Source organism: Branchiostoma lanceolatum, chromosome 3 (assembly GCF_035083965.1).
Source record: "Branchiostoma lanceolatum isolate klBraLanc5 chromosome 3, klBraLanc5.hap2, whole genome shotgun sequence".
Classification (NCBI taxonomy): Eukaryota; Metazoa; Chordata; class Leptocardii; order Amphioxiformes; family Branchiostomatidae; genus Branchiostoma; species Branchiostoma lanceolatum.
The window spans coordinates 32,698,365-32,711,326 of NC_089724.1; the positions used below are offsets into that span (position 1 = coordinate 32,698,365).

A 12,962-nucleotide genomic window follows, 5' to 3' on the forward strand; every position below is an offset into this window, starting at 1 on the left:
CTCAATGAAAAGCGGCCTACGTGCTTGTGAATAAACAAAGGTTCAAACAATCAAACAAACATGCTTCAAAAGCCGCTGATTTGTGGTGATTGGTGGTTCCAGCACCAAGGACAGGTTGACATTGCGAAAATCACAGTTTCCGCTTTAAACATGAATCGGTTAGGAATACATGTATAATAATCTCGAACAAAAGCAAAATTTTACACATTGCTGTTCCGCAAATGTCCAACACGGTTGCGTCACAAGAACGCCATCTAGCGTCCTAACAACGAACAACAGTGCGACACGGAACTCTAGTAAGCGTCTTTCTGCTTCTTAGCTTTCGTATAGGTAGATTTTCCGGCCAGAGTGGCAGATATATGTACTAGTACTTTTTTGAATTACCTCCTGGCGGAGTTGTCTCTTATCGAAAAGGAAAAGTCGGGTAAACGCCAAAGTTAAAAGCCACCCTCCACGCAGGAACTGGTCAGGGAAGTTTCGGTACTGACAGGTTCATGACAATAGTCCAGCTTGGTGAGGAAAATTCGGAGGCCTACAAGTCATCTGAGTTCACATTTTGGTATGGCCTCATCTCATCTGTCCCTTGGTCTAACTATTTGACCAATGGGCACCACAGAAGATCTGGTAACCGGTTTTCTCCGCCATTTTCTGTTTATCTTAGTGTTTGTTTCCCTTAGCATCATGCCAGTCCATTCTCTGATACTATCCTCTCTCGTTTTCCGTTGCCTACCCCTCTTTCTTGCCTGGAAGGTTCATTGCATCCTAGTTTTGGCTAGTCCCGATGACCGTGACACATGGCCGTACCACTTTAGTTTTGGTACATGCGCGTGACAGACCAAAAATACGGAAACTGATTCGTATGCTTTAAGGTTAAACAGGCCTTCTTTCCGTTGAACTGTGATGTACTGATGAGCGACCAAAAACTGATCAGATCGCCCAAGTGGGTATCTCACCGGACTGCGCCAAATTGCGAGAAGCATTCGCAAAGCGGCGCAAGTTGTTGCCTGAAATTGCGAATGTTTAGAAAATCAGCAAAATGCCACAAATGGGCGCAAATATGACAGAACGGCAGAATCACGGCAACATCCTCTTTGATGAATTTTAATCAGTGTGCACTGTTTTTAGTTCAGTGGCAACACTTGAATTTCCAATAAAGTTATCTTGTATCTGATTCAGAGCCGAAACTGAAAATGTGACATTATTAATGCCTTCCGGGCATGGCCATTTAGTTTGTAGCGGTCACGTATTTTACAACTTACGAAAATTCTCAGCAAACTTTCAAATCTTTCAAATCTTTATTTGTTTGAACCAACATCACAGAAGTAACATATACAGGTACATGCACTTCTGAATTGCGTTGATCTTACATATAACATACCTATGTATACAATAAAACATAACAACAAACTACGACGCAGACTACAATTGACTGTTGTACAGACGGATGGTTTAGTGGAGGAAAGAGTTGTACAGTCTGTTCGTCCTGGCTAAGGGGACACTTATTCGGCCAGAGTTCCTTAGAGACCTTCCAGTGCCCACCGATTTCCTAGTACAATTTGGCGAAATCCAGCGAGCTTGCCAATTTAGCTGTCCGCCACCCCTGCCCCTTAAAAACTGCTGTTTCTGTGAAATATCATAAGCTTCGGCTGTTTTGAACCAGTTCAAATTCGAGGTTTTTAAGTCTTTCAAATATCCTGAATAGAGATTATTATGACTAACTAAAATACCCCCTCCTTTGATGAACGTTATTAATGAAAATTAGACATCCAGGTAAACGATATCAAAAGACAAATCAATCTCTGCAACTGGATAAGACACAGATGTTACTTCCGGACGTTTCGAGTAACATCGAGCTTCTTCAACGTCACTAGAATGAACTGTCAGAACGAGTCAATACTAGCACATGAGCTGCGACTGGAAAAAAACTGTTTGATGAATAACGAGAGGAGACCGTTGAGTGACCGTTGAACAACCAAAACTTTGACAGAACTCTCACAGCCCTTACCAGTACCTGAGAAGATGTAGCCACTATCTATTTAAATGAAAAGTAATCTTTTAATCAGATCATCGATTAACATTTTAGATTAATCCAGTTATCCCAAAGGCGATTAGTTCTAACACTAGTAACAGCGACAAACAACTACAAGCGCTGTCCCAAGGGACGTTAAGTGAAGTTGTTGGGTGAAGTTGATTAATTCATAAATCCAGCTCGCTGATTGGTTGTCGCTAAATCGGAATGATGCGGGAAGGGGTAATTTTGATACCCATCTCAACTACAAAATGTACTTGACATTAGTTTTATCAATAGGGAATCTGTTCCATGTATTCCGCCTTTGAAATAAGAGAGAGGGAAAAGAGGAAAAGAAAGGTGACCGAATAGAAGAAAGAAAAGGGGCGTTGTGTTAAGCCATGTACTAACGTTAGGCATTACAAATGAGGTTTAAATAAGTGCAGACACTGTGTCGAATCGAACTAGTTGGTCATTGTGCTCTACTAAATAGGCGCGCAGCCGTGTGTTCACATAATGAAACACTGGGCAGTCTATCGGAGCTTATTCGCACCACTAAGCACCAAAGCAGCACACCAAATGAGTATAGCCTCCGCCTGGCCTTCCTACGGGCGTATGGATCGTAGAATTCGGTAAGAAAGGAATGATTGGCCAGTAGGGCCGGTCCACGGTAAGGTCAATAAAAACCTACGCTTGCAAATGAAACACTCGGGTGGCCAAAGTTCCCGGCCTGGCAAATATTGTCCCTGGCTATAGCTGGCGTAGTTAGTCTGGTAGAGACTACAATGAGAACGTTGTTGTACTGTTATTTCGAACTATAAAGGAAATTTTGTCTCAATTCTTTCCATCTTTATGGGGAATGTAAACTAACTTGTCAGTGTTTTGTGGTGCACAAGTACTATTTTCACAGTAGGAGAGAAATAATAAACGCTTCTCTCAACCCAGCACCCACAGTAGTACACTTTTTCATTTTGTCCCAACCTCGGCGGGACGCTTGTCGACTTGCTCAACTGTGAAATGAGTAAGATTGTGTGGCAAAGGGACCGGCTTTATTTAATATTGTCGCAGGAGAACTCAAGCGTGTGATGGGAGTGAGTTCATCCTGTTAGCAAATTGGAGTAGGTTTGACAAGCTCGGAACAAATTATCCTGAAAGTAACATCCGCCGAACCCCCTGAGACGCAGCTGGCCATAGGTTGGTCTACAGGGTAGCCTCTACCAGGCTCCACAGGTTGCTGGAAAAATAGAAGTTACTCTCCAAGCAGAGGAATGCATCCGACTGGTTTTTGACGTGTTTTTAAGCGTTTTTGTCGGGCTTTCTATTTTGTCCCGTTTTCTTTATGTCGCCAAGCGATACGGAAGAAAATAGGACAAAATAGAAAGCCCGACAAAAACGCCTGAAAACACGTCAAAAACCAGCCGGGCCCATTCCTCTGCTTGGAGAGAAGCAGAAAGTGGTCAGATAGACAGAGAAGTTAGCTGACCTATGTCGCAAACTGTACTCTATAGCCAGCTAACACCTCTGGCCACATAGCCTCTACCAGGCTTCCGTCCTATCGCTGGGAAAATAGTAGAAATCAGCCGAGGTACTCCGCTATACAGGGTAAGTCCGCTATACAGTGAAGTTACGTCCATCGGAACGAGTAATCCGGACTCCTTTGGAGCAAAAAAATCTGTCAATTTTGTTCCTGTAATAGAGTAGCAAATGAGGTACGCTTCGTCGTAGGTTGTACCAACCTCCGTGGTTGTACTATGTATGTTACTGATAAAATTATCATATATAGCTATACAGAAAGTAAGTTCCCTCAGATGATTATGTGAGTAACGTTAGCGTCGAAATAGAGAAATTTTGCCCATGCCCGGCATTTTGGTATACCGCGTACCGACTATAGCTAACGTTGATGAAGGTAAAACATCCAAGTAGTGATAAGATATGCCAAATGACAGTTACTCGAGCAACTGGATACAATTTTGACTATAGCTAAATCAATCCTAGCTACATTTGCACCATAACCAAGAAGTAAGAAGAAGCTGAACCTACATGCTAGACTACAATACTCGTACCAACATGTGTATGTTTGTAAATAAACATGTACCGTTGTTGTGGCCTGTACCTGGGTCAGTTGGGACAAAATGCACAATAAATATCTTCATTCATTCGTTATATGTAGGGTTGGATGTACATTGCATTGTTATTGTATTTCCTGCTATCCTTACAATAGGCTGTTTATCATTGGTCAGTTGAGAGAATGTCTATCATTGGTCTGAGTGGGATGTGAACCAAACGAATGTGTTGGGAAATAAGCGGTGACGTCATCGCCAACTTCCATCCCAAAACTGCAGATATGAAAAAAATTGAGTGGGTCTTGAACGGTCTACAAGTGTTCACAGCTGGTAGAATATGATGGTGTGTAAAAATCTTAGGTGAAACATACTGTGCCTATTTTTTTTAAGTCTTTCGTTGCCAAAATTGTTGTATAGAAAACCCAAAATACAGTCCAACCAACCGTCGCCAACTTTTGTTGTTTGTTGTTTGAAGTTTGAATGTTGATTAACATATTTGCTGGTACCGGTGTTGTCGCACTTCTTGGGTCCAAGAGAATTCTAAAACTGTTCGTTGACTGTTCCTATTGTCGAGAAAAATCGTCTGGATGATGAAGGCGGTTAAAAATCAAAATTTAATCTCTAAGCCAGCAAAGGAAAGCGAACTTCGTGCCTTCAGTTTACAAATGGAGGTTTTAATCTTAAACCTCCTTGGTTTACCACACACTTGTGTATTGTATACTAAACGAAAGTGCAAAACCCCAAAGAAATCTTTTGATTCGTCGGTCTGAATTGATTCGATTAAGAGCTGTCCAATTAGCGGCGAGGATTTCCAATTCAAAGGCTGAGGGCGTGTTTCCGTCGTGCTGACGGTATCAGCGTTCCTCCTCCTGCTGATACACACACACAGGTAAACCAGGCGTCTTATCGTGCGATATCGCCGAAATCACTGTCCAAACAGTTTGTATCAAAAACTCTTAGCAGAAAAAAGGAAGAAGTGATGGAGAGTGCGATCATGACCACCGGACTCTGTACGAGCACCACCGGGACCGTGTCGGGCGTGTTCCCGGTCTGTCGTCCACTGGCCGCCGCCGCCTACTTCACCGTCCCCGCCCGCATCATGGACCTTGGCGCGCTGGAAGCTTTCCGAGCTACCACCACAGCCGGCACCACAACAGGCCTGTTCACACCGAACCCACCCCTCCGTCCTTCCCCGGCACCGTGCGGCGGCATGTCGTTCAGCATCCGCTCCATCCTCGGCCACCAGTTCGACCATGCAGGGACCGACGGCAAGTCTCGGGCCCGCGGCAAAGAACACGGGCCGGCCGCCGAGCGACAGACGACCGCTACTCTCCTAGACAGACTGGTGGTCGGGGATCATCAAGACAACACCATGATGGCTTCTCCAACTCTCCAGTCTCCTCAACCATACAGCTTCCTACAGACGGCTCCGATGCATGAGAAAGTGACATCTTTGGGGTACAAGACCAAAGGTGAGTCGATACACATGTTTCTGCGCTGTTGAGTCCGTTGGCGGTGTCTGTTGTCAAGCGGGTACAAACTGCGCGCGTGCCGGGCTGTCTGTCCGGGAAACTCTGCTCATTCGTAAGAAATCGGACGAAGTGATTGTGTATGAAAAATTTTGCAACAAATCTACACAGAAGTATATTAACCAGATAATGGTTAACTATTTCAAACTACGTTTGGTTGTACGAAAAAAATAAAAACACGGCTCGATTTGTTTTACATGTAGGTCAGTACAATTTTGTTTTGGGCAACAAGTAAAGAATTGAGTAACACACAGTATATAATCGTGCAATAAAACAGTTACTATAGACGAAAGACGTTCGAGAAAGGCACCACTTGATAGCTAATAACCTGTTAATGACCATGGTCATTAATTTCTGGCTATGTTCGTTACATAGATAATAGTTCTCCGCTGAATTTGCCGTAATCATAATTGCCACGGTGTCGGCGCTTTGTGGATACAGAGTTTTTATATACCCGATAATTGCCCGCATGTCATTTTTTCAGTTTTGTTTGTGAAGTAGCGGTTCAAGACTTTCGTTAGATTTGATACAACATTCTGGGCAAAGTTGTCAATTTCCACTTATTTTTTCTGCTTCTTTGGAATCCCTTCTTTGTTATCGCAAATCCCGTTACCAAGATCGCGTTTAAAATTATGATCAGACATATGCATAGCATGGTCCCGTTAAAATAACCTCATAATTGGGACATAGTGATTGAGATCCAGTGATAGACATTTTTTTGGAATTTGGAAAAAAATTGGAATCACAGACTGTTGGTAACGTTACATTTTTAAACTGCATGCCTGTTTTCGTTAAAAGTGGCGTCACTGGACAACAGAAGCCATAGTACGTAGAAAAAAGTCTTGTTGTCTACTTGTTAGGTATGTGTACTGCAAAATTCAGCTGTCTTGTTACGGAAAATGCTGTCTAAGATCTTTGTCGGTGATTGGTTCGAATCTGTCTGGCAGCCTGCTTGAAAATTCTACAACATCAAAATCGTAGGACGACCAACGACGAATGTGGCCGCGCCGAAACTAGTACAAGATAATTCAGAAAGACATTGAATTGATGGTCGGGTCTGTGGCCTTTCATCATGCCGCTTTTCCGAAATGTGTACTGTCTACATGCGGGTATATTGTCACCGTACTAAGTACTTGTACTTATAACCTAGGTGTAAAATACATAGGAGAGTAGTTGACGGTAAGCTATACGGCTAATTGAGCGCATTGTGTTAGCTTCCCGCAACAACACAACTTTACATCTTCATTGTCCCTGTGTAGAGACCACGAGTTTTACATAACAAGTGGTGCGATGGGTAATTTGAAAAACAATGATAATCGGGATCCTTTTGATTTTTTGCGGTCTCATCTTCAAAGCGGGTTGGCTGCGGTGACAGTTAGCGAGTCTTTACCATGCCCGGTCTTTAATACGTGATTTATTATCTTCTGTCTTTATTACTGATATCTGTACCTCAGCTTTCCTAGTGCCCAGTAGATCAAGAATGAAGCCTTTCTTTGTTGACCCGCCTGCCGGTTTTATACTGGAGAGTTTCAGGCAATTTGTGGAGGATTTTCAACAGATTTTCCATTTTTTGTGGTTTGAACTCAAATTGAAGCCGAAGCAACATATACTATGATATAGCGTAGAAAGTAAAGTGTCATTAGTTTTGACTCTCATGTCAATTGTAATTGGGAGAGACCCAAGAGAATGAAATGCCCAATCAAGTAACACTCCTTTCATTTGTGGACATTTCTTAAGGTTATTAGTTGACGCAAAACTGACAACTTGTGTAGCGCGCTGATACAGACCTCTTTGGGGTGTTCAAAATTCGTTTATCCCTAACTATCGCAGAGTAGAGCCTAGAGTAGAGGTCGTTGCCGCCAATACTGTAGGAGCATTCTCATTATGTAGCTTTACAATTAGATGTGCAAAGGTTAGGTGTGACAGGCCATTCAGTGTGATATAACCAGCTGCTGCCGCGGCGATACAATTATCTATGTACAGAGCCAGACACTAGATGCCGCAGCCTTCTTCAAGTTCTTGGCATTTGAGAACTTGGCCCATGTTGAAAATCGGAAAATCAGCGCTCCTGCCAAAAATAAACGCCTGGCGCACCTAGGACTTGTCACTAGAAGATATAAGGAGGCTATTACATTTCTCCTCTTTTTATCCGCTGCTTGAGAATTCACTACACGATGATCCTATTAAAACGAGGCGTTAATTAGCATCATGTATAAGTAGGCTATATGGGTCGGACTTGGACGGGGGCTTCTAATGCGCGTTTTGCCTGGTTGTGTATCGATTCTGATTGTACTCCGTAGAAACTGGGAGACATACTGTGGCAATGGACTGTGATTTACATTATTTGTAACAAGATACTAGTAGTGTTGGCTATATCTAGACAAGTTGGGTTTGGCTTCTTTTCTGGAAGTCTCGGAGATAAAGAAATTAGCGTTGATTATCCATTCAGGTTGAATACACACTCCAACCACTATACACCGTGTACGCGGTACGGCAGAAAGCCGCCAGTGTGAAAACAGTGTGAACTCCGTGTCTCATGTGTTCTTTCAAACAAAAGATACACGATACACATTTCTAGTCGTGTCCAACAACATGACCCAAAACTGAAAGGTTTCGAGAAGCGATAGATTTAGGATAACTCTCCAAGCCGAGGTCAGGCGCCTTATTGTTTTGGACGGATTTTAACGAGCGTTTTTTATCGGGCTTTCTAGTTTTGTCAGATAATTTTTCTTTCTTATTGTCCGCCGCCAGTTTGGCTCGCGATTATGAGTGATGTATATATATATAATTATTGGGATTTTTTCATGACAATATTGGAATGATTCCAACGTTACCATTCGGCAACTCTTTCGCCCCAGAAAATTGACGCGATGTGTTTGAACGTTTTGTTTGTTTATGTGTTTGTCTTTTTTTTTTTGCATGTAGAGTATGAGTCAACCATATTTTCGAATGTGTGTTCCATATGCGTTTCAGTAGACGAACTTGAATCATTTTCACCATTACAAAGGAGCGAGAGAAAGCCGAAATTATCAGTTATATATATATATATAGAATATATAGTGTTTAGAGTCATACCTATATTGGTATTGTCATATCATTTGGGGTCCGTAAAATTTAAGTACCACGTAAAGATTGATACCGGAATTTCCAACTAAGACGGCGTCTGTCTGCACTGCCAAAAGTGCCTTTTCTTATCTTCTTGTGTGCAAAGAAATTTTAACTTTAGCAAGCACATTATTCTGAATACATTGTACAAGAATCCCTGTTTTAAGAAAAAAGAAACCTGTATTTTTCTTGTGCTAAGAATTTCATTCTTACACTAAGTTACAGCTAATTGACCAATACTGTGGCGTCCTTCTGCAATGTTGTTCAAAATTTATTTTAAAACTTGCATGCCTAATAATAAGACTGAACTTCTTACACTTAGAATGCGATTTTTGTATTAAGATTGAGTGCCAGGAATACCTTTCTGTTCTCAAGACTGAATTTCATACACCTAAAACGAGTTTCATGTAGTAGCAAGATTGTACCAAGAATGTCTTTCTGACCTCAAGTGTGAATTTCGTACATTTAGTATGAGTTTCATGTATTTCTGTCGTACTAGGATGTCCGATGGCGAGAGAGAGTTCCGTGGACAAAGACGGGAAGTCTCGGAAAGGGAAGCGGATACGCACGATCTTCACTCCCGAGCAGCTGGAGCGGCTAGAGCGCGAGTTCTCCCGGCAACAGTACATGGTGGGGTCCGAGAGGTACCACCTGGCCGTGGCGCTCAGTCTCACAGAAGCGCAGGTAAGGTTATCGTTGTTGTTGTTGTTGTTCGCCTTGTAGTACCTAGTGGCACATACATGTAGGCAGCAAGTTTGCTTGCTGTTTCAGTAGCATGGCATATTTCTACATGGTTGCTAGGCCCTTCCCCGTGCTATGATTAGTATTATCTACTAGTATTATATTTTTAAGGCACCTCCTCGAACACGGGAACCCCTTCCGGCTCCCGTCCAAAGACATGACTTTTTGACGATCAACTGCAGGGTTTGAGTGAATTTTGAAAAATTCTATAGGAGTTTTGTGATTTGGAAAATGTTCAGTTCACAGGAAAAAATACCTCCTATTCGTGTAAAGTAGTATTAAAAGAAAATCATATGGGATATCATACAGAATTGCTGGAACCAATACCATGGTTGTATATCTGTTGTAGTTAACTCTATGCCACGGTTACTACTAAAGCTGGTTTCACACAGCAGAAAGATAGCCCGACAAGTCTGCGACCTCTCAAAAGGACATTTTCGGCAGCACTGTGTTCTCTCGAGCACTGCGCAACTTCTATTTAGAGATCGGCCGATATTCGTATGTCACCGAGGTCCCTCAATTGTGATGGGGTAGATTTTCAGGCAAAAAAATACGCTCGAATTCCTGTCGATTTTGATATTCGGCGACCGTCAGTCGGTGGAAGGTCCTCGGAAGTGTGACGCAGGCTTTGCAATTGTTGTAAATCCCCCAAAATGTAAATTTTCCGTTAGATCACTGACGGATATGATTTCAATTCTACTTGGCAGGTGAAGGTGTGGTTTCAGAACAGAAGGATAAAATGGCGGAGACAGAACTACGAACAGCAACAGGCCCGCCTGAAGCAGCTCTCCTCATCACACACCAGCGGCTCCGAGTCCGACTCGGGCCCGGAGTCTCCCGCGCCCTCCGCCCCGCTCCAACTCACCGCGCCTCGAGACAGATAGAGACGTGTGCCGATTACTTAGGGCCCGGTCACGTACGTCGCGCGATTGTCGCAAGATCGCAAAACTGAGGGCATTTTTGAATGACTTTGCAGGGCTCGAATTTCATTTTTGGAAATAGGTGCACTGGTGCACCCAGCCCAAAATATTAGGTGCACATAAAGGGATTTGGGTGCACCACATAAAAGAAAGTTGAATGTCAGCAAAACATATTTACACAGTTTAACGTTCTTAAGAACTTCAATCTGTAATTATACAGCTAAGTTCAGAATGTCAAACAAGTAATTCATCAAACAAAGTACAACAAAAGGTTATCTTACTTTTTCTTATCCTTACATTTCAAGATTATTCTGTATACTACTGTACAATAGTACCTTTATCCGAAAGCGTACGAAAATGTCTTGGTGCATAGTCAAAAACTAACTTAGTGCACAGCCACAATTTTTGGTGCACACATGTGCACTTGCACCCAGTATTTCGAGCCCTGCTTTGTGTCCCCCGCAAATTTCAGCTGTCTTGTTACGGAAAATGATGTTTTATATCCTTGTCGGCGGTTGATTCCGTCACATCTCGGTTGAACATTCTACATTCTCGGTTGATCAAAATCGTACGACAACCTTCGACGAATGTGACCGCGTCGTTAGCAAGCAAGAGTAGAACTTAGAACGACACGAACTGCACTCGGTTCACGACGCGAAACGGATGAAATCCACGACCCTACTACTCGTATGACTTGTTCTATGATAAGTAACACATTCAGCACATTATTTATAACACCAAAAGATAACACTGTATGTAGTACAGTTGTAGCGATGTAGAGTTTTCCCCTAAAGACCAAATTAGTGTTGCCAAAATACAGTAGCCTCTGACAACTTATTTCAATTGTTGTAACGTTAAATGTTTAAGACATTTCATTGATCAAAACCACCGACAAAATGATTTATTTCCGAAGGGTATAATTGTATGATGTTTATTTCATATAGCCATTTAGAAATCTATTACTGTACCTGTTTATCATTGTCATTGCGACAAAAGAAGCTATCTGGGAACTTTCCTGATTAAGTATAAGGCCACAGCAAGTAAATTTTATGGATGACATCCTCCGCAGACTCCAAAATTAATGAGATAGGGCGGAAAAAAAACAAGGCGGGCAAAAAAAAAAACAAGATTCCTATATTTTCAAATTTTGAGATCGTAATTCTTGTTAAACAAGAATTGAGGGGACGAAATATGATATCATGACCAACAGGTCTTTTAGCTGTTTAGCCCTGTATTCATTCATATGTAATATAAAACCTCCTTGATTCAACAGTAAACATGTCCTTGTAGATGTGTATACATCTCAATAGACTAACTACAACAAATGCAGAAAAGAGCTTGTTGTACCATCATCTGAAGCAACTACACTGGCTTTTCATATGCGATGAAACACCTTGTGAATACAGCTCAATTAACTAGACCCCCCCTCCCATTATTTATATAATGTCCTTGCTAGAACAAATGCAGAAAACAGCTTGTTATTATACCATCATGGGCAGGGACTACACTGGGTATTCATATGCAATAAAACACCTTAGACTGTAAATGTTTACGACATATTTGCCAATTTTTGGCATGTTGACCACCGTCGGAGGGCAATGAAATTTCTTGTTTTTTATTTCGAAATCAGGCGAAAATTAATGAGCGCGCTGATGTCATCCATAAAAATTACTTGCTGTGGCCTAAGATATAAAACACATGAATTTGACTATGTCAATTTCTGGTGCAATATTTACTGGGACACACTAGTAGTTCGCCCGTACGGCATTAGGTACAGACTGGTGGGACACCGTGATAGCGTACCCGTACGACATTAGGTACAGGCTGATATTCTCCAAGCAGAGGTTTCGATCGGGGGGGGGGGGGGTTGTAGTGACCGTTAGAGTGTAAAAATTCCCGGCCGCTACTATCCCCCCCCGATCGAAACCTCTGGTTGGAGAAAACATAAGGTACAGACTGGTGCGACTATGTGCGACATTAGGTACAGACTGGTGCGACAGTGCGCCTCAAGGACATTAGGTACAGACTGGTACGACACACAAGACGCCCGTTCGACATTAGGTACAGACTACAGAGTGAAACTGGTACGACACTGCGCCCGTACGACATTAGGTACAGACTGGTACGACCAAGGTACTCTACAAGCAGAGGAGGGGTTCCGGCTGGTTTTTGACGTGTTTATGTGCGTTTTTGTCGGGCCTTCGACTTTGTCATTTTTTGAGAGACAAAAAAAAATGACAAAGTAGAAAGCCCGACAAAAACGCCTATAAACGCCTCAAAAACTCTCTGCTTGAAGAGTACGACCAAGGAGGTTTTATGTAAAACCTCCTTGGTACGACACACGGGACGTCCGTACGACATTAGGTACAGAGTGAGACTGGTACGACACTGCTATTCTCCAAGCAGAGGCTTCGATCGAGAGGGGTAGTTTTGTCCGGGATTTCTGACGTCCCTTTCCTCTCTCCTTCTCTCTCTCCCCTCTCTTCTTTTTAACGTCCCTCTCGAGAGGAGAGGGACGTTAGAAATCCCGGACAAAACTACCCCTCTCGATCGAAGCCTTTGCTTGGAGAATACGACACTGCGCCCTTACGACATT

General features: G+C 42.6%; 1 protein-coding gene across 1 annotated transcript; it reads left to right on the forward strand.

The window, feature by feature from the left end:
- The first annotated feature begins 4,917 nt into the window (after positions 1-4,917).
- Positions 4,918-11,396, forward strand: LOC136431473 (brain-specific homeobox protein homolog). Its single transcript, XM_066422863.1, has 3 exons — positions 4,918-5,543; positions 9,205-9,389; positions 10,154-11,396. Exons 1-3 carry the CDS (start codon positions 5,051-5,053, stop codon positions 10,328-10,330), a joined length of 855 nt encoding a protein of 284 aa, XP_066278960.1. The 5' UTR covers positions 4,918-5,050; the 3' UTR covers positions 10,331-11,396.
- Positions 11,397-12,962: the final 1,566 nt, after the last annotated feature.